At 37.4% G+C, this 18,701-nt stretch overlaps 1 protein-coding gene across 6 annotated transcripts in view; it reads right to left on the bottom strand.

Annotated features, from left to right (window-relative positions):
- Positions 1–18,701, bottom strand: part of RAPH1 (Ras association (RalGDS/AF-6) and pleckstrin homology domains 1) — a 494,561-nt gene that overhangs the window by 191,653 nt on the left and 284,207 nt on the right. For 4 of the 6 annotated variants that reach the window (XM_033946873.1, XM_033946869.1, XM_033946872.1 and 1 more), the window contains one exon: positions 7,466–7,540. The exons of the other annotated variants lie outside the window; for them this stretch is intronic. In XM_033946873.1, coding sequence (XP_033802764.1) covers positions 7,466–7,540 — 75 coding nt within the window. The remainder of the gene's footprint in view (positions 1–7,465; positions 7,541–18,701) is intronic. 6 annotated transcript variants of the gene reach the window in all.

The following is an 18,701-nucleotide window of genomic DNA, read 5'->3' as shown; positions in this document are numbered from 1 at the left end:
TGGAGGTCTCGCACTCCTCGGATAGCGATGTCCAAGCTTATCTTGGATAAATCACTGGGGGGACTTAATGTCCCGGATATTCGGCTTTATAATGTTGCCTCCTCCTCCGTTGGATTCACGAAGGCTATAGTGAGTGCCCCCGCTACTCCCCTCGAGGATGGTTGGCGAGCTGGAGTGCCCCCTTTCAATTTATGAACCTCATACATCGACATGATGATCCTGGGAGGCGTATACGGTTTGTTCTCGTTTTCTGCGCCCGTTCAGACTGGCATGGCGTTGGTGGAGGCGACGACAGCAACTACCACCGGACATATCCCCTTTTGTACGCCTGGAGGGCAACCCCAGGTTCCCACCGGCAGGGGATCTGTATTTCAGCATTGGTCGGCCCAGGGTTGTAGGTTGATGGAAAACGTACTTGACCTGTCTCCGTCTGGATTTCCCTCCTTCCAGCAGGTCCGGGACGCGTGGGGCCTTCCCTCGAGCTATATGTTTTCTTATTTTCAGGTTCGTCACTACTGGGAGACGGAACGTAGGGGAGTGGCGGGGGCCTGGGTCAGGGGCCCTCTGGATATCTTGTTCTCGGCCACCGCCCGCGCTAAATTCCCTGGCGCGCTGGTATCGTGTCCTTAAGTTGTCTCTTGTCACGTCGGTACTTACACCGGTGCGTACATCCTGGGAACGAGACCTGGGGCAGGATATTTCTGAATCACAGTTCACCCTGCTTTACAACATATATTCCTACACTAAATCAGCAGACTTCCAGGAACTCCAGTATAAGATCCTTCATAGGGCATACTTTACGGCACAGAGGGAGCGCGAATGGGAATATGGGAGAGCGGTCTTTGTATTAAATGCAAGAGCAGTGCCGGAAATACATACATTCCTTTTTGGAGTGCCCACGACTGATGTGTGGAGGGAAGCCCTCCCCTTGTTGGAACAGGTGGTGCAGCGCACTGTGGAATGGGACTATGGGTTCATACTCCTGGGTCTGCAGACACCCTCCAGGACCAGGGTTTCACCACACCCCAATGCAGGTTTCTCTATAATGCTATTTTAGTAGTAAAGAAACTGATCTTGACATACTGGATGTCTGAGGAGCCCCCTCCGCTGCCGCATGGGGTGCCGGCTTCGAGAGGTAGCTATGTTTGAAATTCGATCCCAAGCAGAACAACGAGCGTGCTTAAGCAACATTACGCTGGATTATGGGCGAGACTGCGGGACCTGGTGCCGTCGAACGCACGAGAGGGGGACAGGGGCCTTTTAGCAGGGAACTGATTTTCCGTTTCTTGGCCGGCCCTAGGGGTTTTGCCTCCTTTAACTGACTCTTTATAGCCTTCTTTTCTCTCTCTTTTTTCTTTTGCTTTCCCTTTCTATACTTTAGTGCCCTGGGATGGGGGGAGGGGAGGGGGGAGGGAGCTTCCTGGGATATGAGTGAATGGTTTGTATGAATGGATGATGCTGAGTGCGCTTGATGATTGAGTGTTGCGTGGGTTTTTTGGGGGTTCTTTTATGGAAAAAGGCGGGAGATCACTGCTCCAGACGGGTGACTTCCTTTTCGAATCAAGACTTATCTTTCAAATGCTTAGTCCACTTGCCAATCAGTATGCACATAGGATAGGCAGGTTGGTACAATTTTTTGAGATTTTGATGAGCTTTTTTTTAATAAAGACAGGAAAGTTACAGTGGAGTTTTTTGACCAAGGATGTGCCTCCTACTTCAAATAAGGTTACTTTGAAGGCAGGTTAGTCCCTTTAGATATGTTTTAGTTGTACTGAGGTCTTTTTCTCCATTAATTAAAATTAGTATTGGTTAGTCCCTGCATCAGCGTATTTTTTGAATGTGTTTTTCATTGATAGAATATATACAGTTAAAATGAATGTTCTTCCTAGATTGCTCTCTCTCTTTCTTCCAAGCAAAATACTCCAGAAGATCAACCTGTCCCTTCAGGCAAATTTGATGAAATTTATCTGGTGTGATAGAAAGCCCCAGATATCCAAGTCTGTTTTACTCAGGGATTCAAAAATAGGAGAGTTGGGTGTTCTTGAGCTCTAGAATTATTATAAAACTGCACAGGATAGGACATCCATCAAATGGTTCTAGAATCATGATTACAAAATATGGGTGCAAATGGAGCATAATCAGATAGGTAGGGTCCCATTAGGTTATTTGATATGGTTACCGCACAGGCATCAATATTTCCCAGCTAATGTCCGATGATTTTGCACGCTTAATATTTCTATGAGTTTAATCAAAGATTTTCAATTCTCCCATTATATCCCCCTTCTGTTTTAATCTAGAATTTCCACCAGGATTAATGCCTTCAGTTTAAAGAACCTGGAGGCAAAATGGTCAGGAGAGACAAGCCCGGATTCTGTATAGGATGCTCGGTCTCAGAAGCCGCCTAAGCGGCTTTTGAGAATCGGACACATGCATCCTATATAGAATCGTATCTGTCCTGATTGACAGACACCTAACCACCTCAATTCTCTAACCAATGTCCATGTCACAGGTGCTGGTTAGAAAATTACGTTGCCACTGAGCTGAATGCGGCAAGGGATTCTCCCTGCCGTGATCAGCTCAGCAGCCACGGCAGGAAACCCTCCAGCCGCGAAGTCGGCCGGCAGGAGGGATACTCTGTCCCTCTTGCCAGAACCCACAAAGCCACCCCCCCTCAAATGTCCATGGCAAGAGGAGTGCCCAATTCCTCCTGCCACCAGTCCCCAAAGATCCCCTACCCAGCCAAAAAACAGCAGAAGTTGGACTGAATGCATAGCACTAACACAGCTACTCTGCATTATAAAGCTGACAAGGACAATTCACGAGAACATATAGATACAACCACATGCAACTGGAAAAATGGCACCTGCTGATGTTGTTTCTGCATTTGCTTGGCTATAAGAGATTGCTACAGTAATCTACAGAGATATTATATTGTTGATGTAGTTTGTAAAATATTCAGAATTTAAGAGATACAGTTTAAAAACTATGGAGGGTGTTCACTTTGTGTGGGCTCTGAGCCAAAATTATAGGATGTAATGGTTCTTATTGAATACTAGTGTAATCAAGAATGGCCTGCCCACATTTATGTGTGTGCACTTACATCAGGTCTACAGCTAGTACATGCTATATACTAGCACTTAAATGTGACATTTGCATGCTTAAATTAGAATATTCTATAAACTAAGTGCAGAAATGTGACCCCCCCCCCACCTATTCCCCTCCCATGTGAAATTCCCCTTGCATTTATATGCTAAGACACAGAGCTCGGACAAGATGGCTGCCTGAGGTTTCCACAATACCGTTGTGCTCTATGGTGAAGAAAAGAAAGTCAAAGACCCTGGTTTTTCCATCTGAGCCGGGTCCGAAATGTTACCTGGCCCAATGGATCAGTTTGTGGAACATGGACCCTTTACTCTGGAGGAAAATTAACTTCGGCAGGAGGGAGTCGTCAGACGGAGGATCTCCGAGCCTCATCTGAAGCAGTTAGTCTCTCTCTGGAAGATCGAAGCCCACCGAACCAGCCGCAATTACACTTAGCGTCTTCATTGATGCTGGGACGTGAGAGCGAGGAAGCTCTGCTCTAGAATTGTGGCAGGGAGAGTAATTCTGCAGCCTTAATGGAGCAGACAACGATGGATTCAGCTATGAGTGGTTTACAAAAGGAAAGCCACAAATAGTTTTAACTTCATGGTTAACTTAGAAACAATATGGGACGCGATAGGAGCGTTGAAGCTTTCTTTGGGGACTCAAATCCAACAGATTTCTTCCCATTGTAAAGAAATATTGACTGATTTGGTTGCTATAAAGGAAAAAGTGAATATCTTAGAGAATAAAGTGACTGAGTACACAACACGATTAGAATCAGTGGAAGTTTAAGGTCAAACTTGGATAAAAGACAGTGGGAATATTCATTATAAACTTGAGACTTTGGAGATCATGGAAAAGGCCGGGTATAAATAAATAAATACAAATACTTCATAGGCAAATCTCACTCTTGCAGAATCATTAGGAAAATCTCAAAAACCTGACTGACTGGGGGTCCCCCCAAGACAAGTTTAAGAACCACTGTGTTATAGAATAAAGGAGATGTTGAATGTGCACAAGATAAATAAGGGAGATTACTCAAAATAGTTCCCTGTAGACCATTTAAACCTCCAACCTTATATACTGAAACTCACCTATGAGAGCAGCCTTGGCTATGGCTCACCTAATCTTACTCTCCCCCTCCAACAAAATACAGAAAACCATTTGCCACCTGTCATTTTTACCTCTTCTAGGCAACTTGAAGTCAAATTGAGGAAAGACCTACTGATGTAAAGACCAAACTGATCTTCATATATTTTGAATTAACTTGCAATCACATGTGCTTAGGTTAAAAGAAGCACCAGGATAAAAAAAATAAGCCAAATGTACATATACATACCATGCTTAATCATATCACATTAGAGATATTTAATTATGAGAGTCAGTGCTCCTACTACCATCAACAGAATTCCAAGTCACATTCACACAAGGACTAAAATTATAAGATAATAGTTTGTAATAGAAGAGGCAGAAGAAACCCTTGCTATGGGTTGTTCTGAAAATTTTCTGCTCTAGTGCAATGGCATGGTAGTAAAGAAACTAATGCCAAACCTTTCAAAAGGTCACGGCAATATGATTTCAAAATCCTTGAAATTATTTCACAATAAAATTACTTCCACATCTGAAGACATAACCAGCTTCTGGTTAAAAATATTTGCATTGATTTTGCCCAAGAAATCTCATTGTCAAACTCCGATTCCCAAAGTTTATTTTCTCTTTTCACTCTCCAGTATAGCTACATAGTAACATAGTAAATATCGGCAGATATACACCTGCACAGTCCATCTAGTTTGCCCAAAGCTAGAACTGGTATTCAACTCAGTAAATGGCAGTAAAACCTATCTTTTCTTTCATTGGGAGGCATAAATCGATGCTCCTACCATCGACTTAACAAACACATGATGAACTCATAATGTGTTTCTGAGCACAAGCGCTCTAAGGACCAACTACCTTTATACCAAGGGAGAAGTGTTCAGAGTAACAGATGCAAATTGTTCACAGACAATAAAAATACCACAGTTAATAAACCATATTAAGTCTTTTAAATGAATACCTGAAAGGAAATTTAAAATTGCTTTATATAATGGGAAAGACCATCAATGAGACTAAAAAGCACTTCAGTGGAAATTTGCCAGCAAAAGTGTTAGATCACTGCCTGAGTAAGCTTATTGTAAACCATTTATTGCAGCCCTCTTAAAAAAAAAAAAAAAAGAACACAAGCAGCCAATTACATTTATTTTCCATGCTATTAAAAGCAGTTTATAGCATTTGTTTAGAGGGAAATCACATTTTAAAGGGACTTGCTATGATAAGAAGCATAGGTAAAAGCTGAATAAAGCAGAAGTCAAGAGAATAAGGGCTTTTTTGGGAAAATTAGCATATAGGACACACAATTCCCATAGAGGGAATTGTTCTAAAGTAACCATTACGTAGATGATATTGTTCTTAATTATAATAGTTCTTAAGAAAGCTACCAAGATTTTGCTTCCCAGTCGCACTGAGCATCACCTCAATCAAATCAGAGGAAATTGATTAATTACAAGGTCTATAAATATATACCATCATGCTGTGGGTATGTGCCGTCAAGCACTGAAGGTACAATACATTCACAATGAAGCACTAATCTGGTCTTCTTATGAACTGTACTTTAGAGCAATGTTCTTCAACTACCGGTCCGTGGACCAGTACTGGTCCACAGAAATTTCCTACCGGTCCACAGTGCCAGCACGTGCATCAGGCCCAAAACAGTGTTCTTCAACTGCCGGTCCACGGTGCCATCGATGCGAAGTTATCTTCAAGCTAGCTCCTTCTTCCTCAATGATTCAGTGCACAAAGCCACAGGCAGTGGCTCCTACGCGCGCCCTGCGCCTGAACCGGAAGCCTTCTCTCTGACGTTGCAACGTTAGAGGGAAGGCTTCCAGATGAGGCACGGGACGCGCAAGGAGCCGCTGCCCGCAGCTTTGTGCACTGCATCAGTGAGGAAGAGGGAGCTGGCCTGAAGATAACACCGATGGTGGCATAAAATGGCCAGGCGTGAGCAGGCCAGAAGGTAAGGCATAGCATGGAGGGAGGGAGACAACAAAGGTAGGGGGGAATGATTTTATTTTTGAATTTAGTGATTGAATTATGCTAATTTTGAGAATTTACATCTGCTGTCAGTGTACTTTGTGTAGTTTAATTTTGTGGTAAACCATTATGTGTTGTTAATAAGATTATATTGTATATCTGTGAAAAATGAATGGAAAAAATAGTGTTACAATTAGTACTGTTTTGGGGGGTGGGGTCTGGGGGTGGAGATTTGGTAGAGATGGGCGGGGTCTGGCCCACGACTTAGCCCAGTGTTCTTCAACCGCCGGTCCACAGACCGATGCCGGTCCACAAAATAATTATTTTATTTCTGCTGGTCCATAGGTGTAAAAAGATTGAAGAACACTTGCTTTAGAGGCTGTTTTATAAAGTTATAGATTTTTTTTTTTTTTTTTACAAGCACTTCTCCATTACTGGAATGCTTCAAGTTTTCTCAATTTTTCTGTTTAGAAAGCTTTAGTTATGCACACTACCTCTGCCCTCAGGAGGTCAAGCTTCTAAGGATTATTGTCTTTCACAGTGGTTTCCAATGATTGACCCCTGGGCCACATGAGGCCCCCAAATAGTTGACTGAAATGCTCTCCAAATCCTGTGAGTGTGTTAATTTCAATCTTGCCCACTTGATATAATAGCTGCAAACAATTTCTTAAGTGTGCTAGTCAAGCGTCTCCATTTATGAAATTTGCTATTGACAATCCAAAATAAAGTGAGTTTTTAAAATATAAATTCTAGAATACGCAAGGATATATTAGCATTAATTTTTAATGCCCAGTCTGAACAAGCAGGTCAATGCAGTTTACAAAATTAGTAGTATGCATAAGCTTGAAATCTTTTGGTGGCCCTCAAAAAACTCTCTCGTATTCACATTGCAGCCGTTTACATGAAAAAGGTTAGAGACCCCTCGTCTATCATAAAGGGAGAGTGTATTTCACAAACCTGACCCAATGTTAAATCTTGCCAGAACTCACACCAGCCAATTAAACACCTTTCACTTATAGGGAATTTAGGACACGCCTAAAAACACATCTGTTCCTGACGTATCTAAACAACTGACCCGTACAATTCTTTCTCTTCAATATCGGTTACCTTGAACTGTTTACTCGATCTCTCTCCTCTGCTAAGTTCATTCAACCTGTACCATCTTTTAATTTTTGTAAACCGCATAGAACTTCACGGTCCTGCGGTATATAAGCTGTTATTATTATTAAACATTTCAGTTGCTCACATTCACTTTATAAAGACCATGCTGCCTATGAAGAAATGGTGACATGCAAGTGGAAAGACAAAGCATCACCTTGGTCAGCAAATGAGAAGGCTTCCCTGCAATGTTTCTCAGAAGGAGGGAGGTTTCCCTGTCCAGATAGGAGTGCTTGTGCAGAAAGAGAAAAACAAAACAGACAATCAGTGTAGCAATTTATAGGAGTGTTTTGATTGTGAAGCAAAAGTTACAAGCAAACCCAGAGTGCAAGAATATTTTTTTTGTAGTAGAAAATCACAATTGAATCTAAGAGATTTCAGATCTGAAAAAAAGCAATCACAGTACTGGCACAGGAAAGTAAAGGTTCCATTCTTCCCAGCTATGAAAGAATAAATATTTAAACAAGTGCAGCAAAAAAAAAAAAAAATTGTGAGGAGTAAAATGTTAGTAGCAGTAATGAATCAATTTGGTTTATTAATGTTTTTATAGATTTGCCATACTGTAGAAGGCATCCTCTGATCATCATGCAATCCTACTGGATGAGAATGTGGCATACAGATGAAACCATAGTATTTTTTTTAAATGGCAATTCTTGCCTGCTTAATAAGGGGTCCTTTTACTAAGATGCGCAAGAGCACCTTAGTAAAAGAGGGGGTAAATTCCTTCAAATTAAGTTGATAAGAAAAAAAAGTAACATCCTCTTCCAGAAGCCATGTTGTGGTTGCAAGATGGCCATGTGTTTAGAGGTGGTCTTGTACAATCATATATGCACTGTTCTGTTCTCAGAAGATACATGCATTGTTCAAGCAAACGAAGATAAGTATTTTATGGTTGCCTCCAAACTACAGCACTATCCAGAAAGTCTTTTCAATAGCCTCTTTTGAGATGCCTTGGGCTTATGCATTCTGAAAATAAACTTCCCCTCATTTGTTTGTGGGGACTGAACCACAGCAATTTCTGCTTCTTTAGGCTTCCAGCCTCTCTCTACTAGATTATGGGCCCACAGAACTCAACTCCTCAGTTCCTCTTCAGGTCAGCTATTACAGTGATGGCTTTCTGCTAAACATCACAAAGTTCATTGCTCTCCAGAATCTGGTACACATGCAGTCTAACTCCAGTCATGAAGTACAGCCACTGCATAATGGCCAAGACTCTGCCTAACACACCTGAGAAATGCCAATACAACTTTCCCCATCTTGACTGTTCTATGGAGCAAAAAGACCACAGAACTCTTGCACTGCAGAATATGGTATTGATTTGCTCTCATTTTAAAAACATTTATATCTTTGGATTTGAATTTAAAATTTTATTACTCACCTCACAAGCCTGAGCTCATAGCAAGCACCATAGTGACAGTAGATATTTTCCTACTCAAGGTAGTTTGAAATTTAAGAGTTAGGTTTACAAATGTGCATGTGTCAAAGCACATTATTTGCTAAAGGGTCCTTTTACTAAACCAAGCTAAAAATCAGTGGTATACCAAGGAAGGGGGGGGGGGAGGGACCGACGACAGGAAGGTGGTATGCCCTGGGTGCAGCCCATAAGGGGGTGCTTGCCGATGCCTCCAAGGACTGGCGTCAGCATCAAGAACTTTTTCCTGGCAGCAGCAGCAGCATTTATAATTTGGTGCTCTTGTCGGCGTTGAGCCTTCCTCTCTGCTGGGTCCTGCCTTTGCAGAAACAGGAAGTACAGGAAGGCCTGATGCCAGCAAGAGCAGCAAATTGTGAACATTGTGCTACCAACTGGAGAGTGACAAAGAGAGGGAGAGAGGGGAGGAGGAGAGAAATGCTGCACCTGATTGGGGAGGGGGCGAGAAATACTGCACTCGATTGAGGAGAAGGAGGGAGGGAGACAAGGGAAGGGAGAGGAAATGAAAGATGTCAGACCATGAGGAAGGAAAGGAGGGAGGGAAAGGAAGGAAAGGAGATTCCAGACCATGGAGGGAGAGAATGAGATGCTAGGGGATGGGGGAGGGAAGGGAAGGAGAAAGATGCCAGACCAGGGAGACAGGAGGGAGGGAGGGGGAGATAGAGAAAGAAAGGAAAGAGAGGAGATACCAGAGCATGGATGGGAAGGGAGAGATGGAAGGAGAGGGGAGAGACGCCAGAGCATGGAGGGAGAGGGAGAGATGGAAGGAGAAGAGAGGAGAGAAATACCAGGGCACAGTGGAAGGGAAGCAGATACCAGACCATGGGTTGAGTTGGGTGGGAAGGAGGGAAGGAAAAGAGAAGAGAGAGATGCCAAAGCATGGGGGAGAGAGTAGAGACAGAAAGATGACAGAGAAAGAGGGTGGATGCTGGATGGAATGGAGAGTGAAACGAAGATGAGGAAAGTAGAAACCAGAGATAACAAAAGGTAGAAAATACTAGTTATAGAGTTCATAATTTATTTTTCACAATCTTCAATAAGGATTCAAGTATAAGCATGGTTTAGGAATTTTTTTAGTTTTGTTTATAGTTATCAAATTTAACTCAAACTAATTCATTTAACTATTTGGGCTTCATATATATGCACTTTCACACTTTAGTTTAAACTTTCAAATTTATATATTTTGTTCTGTTCACAATTATCAAATTTACTCAAATTAATTAATTATTTAGATTTTTTATATATATGCACTTTTTGCACTTTAGATTTTTAAATATTTATAGCATGGGAACTCGAATAGGTATTAAAATTTAAATTCCATTTAGTATTTTCATACATGTGATTTTTATCTTTCAATAATTTATAAGTACTTAAAACAGTAGTAAATCCAATAAATCAAGTAACTATAATTATTTAATGTGATTAATGTTCAATATCTGGCGTTCCATATCCTCTAAACACGACTCCTCCTCATTCCCCTCCTCTCCATCTGCTAACGATCTAGCAACATTCTTCAATGAAAAAGTAACCACCCTACGATGCTCCTTTCCCCCAACCCCTGCCTACAACTCTCTGGTGCTTATTACCTCCACCCCTAATCTAAACGAGGCCAACCATATCCCAGCCGATAGATCCTGGACTACCTTTGAGCCCGTTTCTGACTCCCAAGTCTCTAAACTTTGCCTCAAACTAAAATCTTGCAACTGCACCTTGGATCCTTTCCCCTCCTACTTATACGAGAACATTCCAGCACAGGCCATCTCATCTCTCACCAAACTCTTAAACTCCGCCCTGCTCTCAGGCCTATTTTCGACCAAAATGGGACACATTTCCCTATCCCCTCTCTTGAAAAAAGCTGATCTGGACCCCTCCACCCCTTCCAGCTATCGCCCAATAGCCAACATTCCACTTCTGACCAAAATGCTGGAATCCATCATAGCCACCCAACTCTCATCCTACCTTGAGAGATTCTCCATTCTCCTACCCTTCCAACATGGATTCAGACCCAACTATAGCACTGAATCTCTTTTATCCTCTTTAATTTCAAAGGTCCAACTACTCCACGCCTGCAACAAGTTCGCTGTCCTTCTTCAATTCGACCTCTCTGCTGCTTTCGACATTGTCCACCACGACATACTAATCCTCCAACTTTCCGATATTGGCATAAACTCCACAGTCCTAGATTGGTTCTCAAAATTCTTACGCTCCCGCTCCTACTTCGTCAACATGAATGGCACCTCATCCTCTCCTTGGAAACCGCTCTGCGGAGTCCCCCAGGGTTCACCTCTATCCCCGATTCTTTTCAATGTCTATATGTCCTCCCTGAAACTCCTCCAACTTTCTACCACTGCGACACTCTACACCTACGCCGACGACATCCTTGTCCTTCTCGAAACTGACTCGAACCTCACCAACCTCTCTGAAAACATCTCAACCTGCATAACTAATCTCCAATCCTGGGCTCTCTCCGTTCAGATGAAACTAAATGAGACCAAAACAAAACTTCTCTGGCTTGGCCCAAAATTGGATCATCTACCCTCCCTCATCCCTCTTTCCTCTGGCTCCAATCTACAGCTTGAGCACTCTAGCAAAGTTCTGGGAATCACCATTGATTCTACATTGTCCTTTAACGACCACATCAACTCCCTAGTAAAAAAATGCTTTTTCAATCTTCATATGTTAAGGAAAATCAGATCCTGCTTCCACCAGCATCATTTCGCTGTCCTTGTCCAATCCATCATTCTCTCCAGACTTGACTACTGCAATTCCATCTACCTAAGCCTAACAAAGAAAAATCTTATCAGACTCCAACGGATTCAGAACACCGCAGCTAAACTAATCTTCACAAAAGGCAAATTCGACCATGTCTCCCCGCTTCTGTCTAAGCTTCACTGGCTCCCAGTCTTCCTCAGGGTTCGTTACAAATGTGCCTGTCTTACCTTCAAATCTCTTCATGGCATCCTTCCTCCCCTCTTCCCTTTATCTTGGCTCTCGAACACTCATTCCACCAGATCCACTCAGAAATTCAAACTATCCTTCCCTTCTCTAAATGGCATCTCTCGTACAGGAAAGCTCGGAACATCCCTCCTCTTCAGGATCACCGAGCTATGGAACAGCTTTACTGCCCATCTCCGGTGTTCGACCTCCCTCCAACACTTCAGAAAACATCTGAAAACCTGGCTTTTCGCCAAAATGTAACTTCCCCCTCCCTTCCCCCCTCACCCTCCTACTTACCAAACCCCCCTTCCTTCCATTGGAGTTCCTTTCTTTGTTTTTAATTCCTGTAAACCGTGTCGAGCTCCACTTCTGTGGAGATGACGCGGTATATAAACTTAAGGCTTAGTTTAGTTTAGTTTAGTGATTAACATAACTGTATTTAAATAAATTTAAAAAGATGTTTAATTGGTAGGGGGTGGTGGACATAGATGATTACAACAATATACAAGACTGGAACTTGGAATGGTATACATCATAAGAGGTTCCAAAGATTGAAGTCTGTATAATTTATATGTCCACCACGGTTCTTTTTAAACATTTATATACTCAATTAGGATTATAATTTAATTTCAATTATACTTTGTTCATTTATATTTTGATTTAGGTTATTTAGATTATAAGCTACAGTGGCTTTCAATTTATTTCATTTTGAATGATGTAGGTTTAATGATTTAATTATCCCATATTCTTAATAGGTTATCTTCCCTTTATCTAATTGGTTCATTCCAACTATTAAAGCATGCATTTTATTGAATAGTCAGGTGCCTAACTGCTGCATTTTGGTGTGCCTTTTACACCTGGCCATAGAACAAGCATAAGTGGCCAAGCCTAAATTTAGCTGATTTACATTAGTATTCTATAACGGAATAAGGTACAAATTTACCATTAAGAATACTAGCTTAGCACCTAGATTTTGGGAATCTAACTTATAAGTGGTTACTGTACTTAATACCACCCCACCCCCACCCCCTTTTACAAAACAGCAATAGTGGTTTTTAGCGCAGGCCAGCACGCTGAATGCTCTGCGCTAGAGAATGACACTGGGACAAATTTTTCCCCATCCCAGCGGGAACTCATTTTCCCGTCCTGTCCTGGCAAGTCCTTTTTCTGTCCCTGCCCCATTCCTGTAAGCTCTGTCCTCACCTGTACAAGCCTCAAACACTTAAAATTATAGGCGTTTGAAGCTTGTGTGGTTAAGGCAGAGCTTACAAGAATGGGGCAGGGACAATGACAAAACTAGCTGCGACGGGGAAATTGAGCTCCTGCGGTGACAGGGAACTCTATGAGTGTCGGGAGCAACGTAAAGCATTCAGTGCACCAGCCCGCGCTAAAAACTGCTATTGTGGTTTTATAAAAAGGGGGGAGGGGTTTTTTTTTTTTTTAATTTTTAATTTATAAATTTTCCATTCTTACAATATTTAATTCATACAATATATATTAATTATTACATATCTGAAATATTTTCATTATTAATTCATAATATATTTAAAATATAATATGAAAAAGATTATTCAATAACATATAAAATATAATTCCCTCTCCCTTTTTATATAATATATTTCCATTAATTAATCAAATCCCACCCCATTCATATACAATTTTTATCATTGTGCTAAGAAACTAATCATTAGAATAATTTGTCAATGGTTGCCATATTTTCTTGAAATTAAGAAGATTTCCCTGTTGTATCGCTAATATTTTTTTCCATTTTATAAATATGACAAACAGAGTTCCACCAGAATGTATAATTCAATTTGGTATAGTCTTTCCAATTTTGAGTAATTTGTTGCATGGCGACTCCTGTTAGTATTAATAATAGCTTATTATTATTTGCTGAAATCGGACTCTTAGTTCTCATTGCAGTTCCAAATAATATGGTGTCATATGAGAGTCCTACGTGATTCTCTAGTAACTTATTAATTTGGGGCCAAATTGAATTCCAAAATGCATTTACATAGGGACAGAAAAAGATTAAATGATCTAACGTCCCTATTTCCAATTTACAATGCCAGCATCTATTAGATCTAGTACTATCTATTTTTTGCAGGCGCGTTGGGGTCCAAAATACTCTATGTAATAAGAATAACCATGTTTGATTCATAGATGCTGACCTTGTAGATCTTAATCTCCAGGACCAAAATCTTGGCCATTGAGATTCAGAAATTGTCTGACCAATCTCAATACTCCAAATATCCCTAAGACCTGTTTTCTTTTTTTTTATTTAAAAATCCGTATATCAATTTGTACCATTTTGCGGCTTGGTGACCCAAAAAATCCGTCTGGAAACATAGAACCTGTAAACTATATTGATTATTTAGATTTTTCCATTCAGGGAACCCTACCTGAATGGCCTGCTTCAATTGCATCCATTTAAAATATTGTGTTTTATTTAATCCAAATTTATTTTGCAATTGTGAAAAACTAAGCAGTGATCCTTCTGATATGACATCATTCAATGTTCTTATTCCTGCATTTATCCATTGCTTCCAGACGATTTTAAATCCGCCAATCTTGATCCTGGAGTTTATCCATATTGATTGATTTAGAGATTTAGCAATAGGTTCTGATGATAAATTACTGATATATCTCAATGTTTTCCAAGTGTCAAATAAAATTCTGTGATCTTTGTATCTTTTAGGCATTGTTATAGTTATTAACTGTTCTGGATATAAAGGGAACAGGAGCCGCCATTCTAAATATAGCCAATCTGGTACATTTTCTAAAAGGTCTGGGAGGATCCAATACATACCCTGTCTTAAGATATAGGCTTGATGATACCTATAAAAATTTGGAAAATTTACCCCCCCCTTCCACAATTGGTCTTTGTAATGATACTAAAGCGATTCTTGGTCTTTTCCCACACCAAACAAATTTTGTAATAACATTGTTAAGTTTTTTATAAAATGACCCCTGAAAAAATATTGGAATCATACTCATTTGGTAACAAACCACAGGCAATATCATCATTTTAACTGTTTGAATTCTTCCCCACCAAGAAAGATGTAGTGGATTCCATTGCTCACACATTTCTGTTATTTTTTTCAATAAAAGTTTTTCATTCTCTTTGACTGTATCTTCAATTGTGTTTTTGATCATAATTCCTAAGTATTTTATTCCATCTTCTTTCCAAATAAATGAATATGGGTCAAATAATCCTTTGGTACAATGAACATTATTGGGAGAATTTCAGATTTGTTCCAATTAATTTTATATCCAGAAAAAGTACCATATTTTTCTATTAAATTAAGTATACATGGAATAGTAGTTTCCGGTTCTCTTAAATATAATAATATATCATCTGCATATGCAGATAATTTAAATTCAAAACTGGTAAATGATATTCCCTTTATCTCCTTAGTTTTGTTTATTGCAATTAATAAAGGTTCTAGGACAATATCAAAAAGTAAAGGAGACAGAGGGCATCCTTGTCTAACTCCCCTATGCAAGTTAAATCTATTTGATAAATTATTGTTAATATATAATCTTGCTCCAGGAGAGCTATACAATGTCTGAATCATTTTAATAAAACCGGATCCTATGCCAAACCATTGTAAAGCTTGGTATATAAAATTCCATTCCACTCTGTCAAAGGCTTTTTCTGCATCTAAAGATATTAAAAAAACTGGATCATTTATATTTTTTGCTAAATTTAATGAGTGGAATGCTAATCTAGTATTATTTGATGAATGTCTTTTAGCAATAAATCCTGTTTGATGTACATCAATAATGAAAGGGAGAGCTTTTGCCAATCTTAATGCTAATACTTTAGCCATTAATTTGTTATCCACATTCAATAATGAAATAGGCCTGTAATTTGAAACCAGAGTAGGATCTTTGTTTGGTTTTGGTAAGACTACAATTATCGATTCTGCCATAGTACCAGAAATATTTTCATTCTTTATTTGATATTGATACAAATTTAACAGATGTGGTAATATGATATTTTGGAAAAATTTATAAAATTCAACCGTATACCCATCTCCACCTGGAGCGGATCCAGCTCTAAGAGACTTCAATGCTGTTTCTAATTCTTTTAAAGATATAGGTTCTTCTAAACTTCCTTTTATATGATCTGGAATATTTGGTCCAATATATGAATTTAAAAAAGTTAATCCGTCTTGTTCTTTATTTTTATAAGAATTGGAAGTATATAATTCTTTATAAAAATCAAGATAATTGTGTTATAATATCTTTTGTGTTGGTATGTGTGTTACCTTGTGTATCTTTAATTGCAATAATCTTAGATTTTCTTTTCTTTGCTTTTAGAAAGTTTGCTAATAATTTCCCCGCTTTATTTGAATTTCCATAATATTGTACTTGTTTGTTGAAAATGTCTTTCCTCACAATTTGAGAAGAAATCTCATTATATTTAACTTTTAATTTTAATAATTCTTGTAGTGTATTATTTTCCCATTTCTCAATTAATTTATTTTCTAATAATTTAATTTGCTTTCCCATCTCAATAAATTGTTTTTTTTTTGTTTATTAATAAATGTTGAATATGAAATAATATTTTCCTCTCATAGTTGCTTTAAAAGCATCCCATAAGATCTCAGCATTAATATCATCTGATTCATTAAATTGAAAGAATTCTTGCATTTTTATTTTAAAGTCTTCAAGAAAATTTTGAATCCGCTAATAAATCATTATTAAATCTCCAAATTAAATCAAAATTTTCAACATCATAATTTTGAAGATTAATCCACACACCAGCATGATCTGAAATTATAATGGAATCAATTGCTGCTTTTAAGACACGCTGCGCTATATTATTAGAAACAAATATATAATCAATTCGTGAAAAAGATTTATGGACCTGAGAACAAAAAGAAAATTCCTGATCATTAAAATGAAGAATTCGCCATATATCTACTAAATCACAAGATATTATCAAATTATCTAAGCCTAATGATTTCATAACTTTACTTGGTTTTTTATCCAAAATCGGATCCATTACAGCATTGAAATCCCCTGCTACTATTAAATTAGATGTAGCCAGTGGTAAGAGCAATTGTTGAATTTGTTTAAAAAACTCCATTTGATTCGTATTAGGAGCATATAAATTGAATAAGTTCAGGGTTGTATTTCCCAGGACCATCTCGATATGTACCCATCTACCTAAGGGATCATAATTAATTAATTTAAAATCTGCATTACATTTTTTGTTTATTAGAACAGCCACTCCAGCTTTTTTCTTTAAAGCCGGTGCAAATAAACATTTAGAAATCCAACCTCCAGATAATTTTTTTTGATTCAATTTCCGAAAGATGGGTCTCTTGAATGAAGTAAATGTCCGCATTTTGATTTTTAAGGAACGATAATAATTTCTTCTTCTTAATAGGATGATTTAAACCATTGACATTCAGCGAATACATTTTTATATCCATCTAATTAATAGTTATATTTTAACCAATATTCTATGATAGTTTACACGATTATCTCCTAGCACATTCATTAAAAATTCATATCCTATCCCACCCATTATTTTTCCCCTCCCCTCCCACCCATTATCATATTCTGATTTGGAACACGCATTGGTCATGCAAAACCTACATCTCCATCTCCAGGCAACTAATAATTCATTATATTATTACAAAAAAAACAAACATATTTCTAAATTCAATACATTCTTTATACTTCCACCCTTATATAATTGAAATTTATATCCATTTAATCTATAATATTTTATAAATTTACTGAGAATTATATATATTTGATTTATAAAATTAAATTCAATATCATGCATACATGTAATATTATACTCTTAATAAATAAACATATTACAATATAGCTCTATTTCTCTATATATATCTATAGATCTTCATATAAATTAAATATATTCATTTTTATATAAATATATAAATATTAATATTAATAATAATGCAATTCAATCATTTTCGTAGATCATCTTCATAATAAATTAATTTGATTAATTAGTTGAATAAAATATACATTTTATATCAATAAATAAGTTTTATAATAAATTCATATTTTATTTATTATCAACCAATCAGTTACTTATTTTCTTATTTTTCATTATAATTTAATATGACTGAATAATTGACTCAAATAAAAATTTTATTTTCGATATCTATTTTATTAATTAATCCTGTCAATAATCAAATTATTTTCTTGTATATATTTCATAAAATTTATAATTTTCTTATACAGAATTGAAATATTGTTTTTATAATAAATTAATATATTTCATTTTTTAATCTTATTCTCAATATATCAATAATAAATTTTTCCTATCAATATTTTTAATGATAATTTCTTTGTAAATCATTTCATTATTCCTTAATCATAATAAGTTAATATGCTATATGATTGAATAAATTTTCTATTTTGATTAAAACATGTAATTTATATAAATTTTTTTTTTTATAATTATATATTTTATTTATATTTATTTATTTATTTATTTATTTATTTTATTTTTTTTTTTTATAATATTAATGATTGTGGATGCTAATATTTTATTAATAATTAATTTAATAAAATAATATTATATTATTGCATCCACTATATCAATAAATATAAATTATTTTTCCAGTTAATAACATTTATTATATCTTAATTTTTATTTATTTATTTTTTTTTTTATTAATAATCTTCTTTATTTTCCCTTTTTTCCATCTTCTTTCTTCTTTCTTCAGCTGAATTGTTCTGTTTTTTATGTAAACTTAGGTTCTTTTTGTGTCAGAAATTCTTTCAGTTTTTCCGGGTCTTGAAAGTATATGGATTTATTTCCACTGGATACTCTCATAGTGGATGGATAATATAATCCATATATGTATCCTTTTTCTTTCAGCTGCTGTCTGTATGTAAGGAATTGTTTTCTTATGTTTGCTGTATATTTAGCAAAATCCGGTACTAAAATCAGTTTTGATCCTTTATAATTCAAGTTTTTATTTGCTTTTGCCATTTTTAATATTTCTTGAGCTTGTTGATACCTTAACACCTT

This window comes from Geotrypetes seraphini, chromosome 5, assembly GCF_902459505.1.
Source record: "Geotrypetes seraphini chromosome 5, aGeoSer1.1, whole genome shotgun sequence".
Classification (NCBI taxonomy): Eukaryota; Metazoa; Chordata; class Amphibia; order Gymnophiona; family Dermophiidae; genus Geotrypetes; species Geotrypetes seraphini.
The sequence above is the reverse complement of the archived record's forward strand: the minus strand, read 5'-3'. Positions and strand labels throughout refer to the sequence as shown.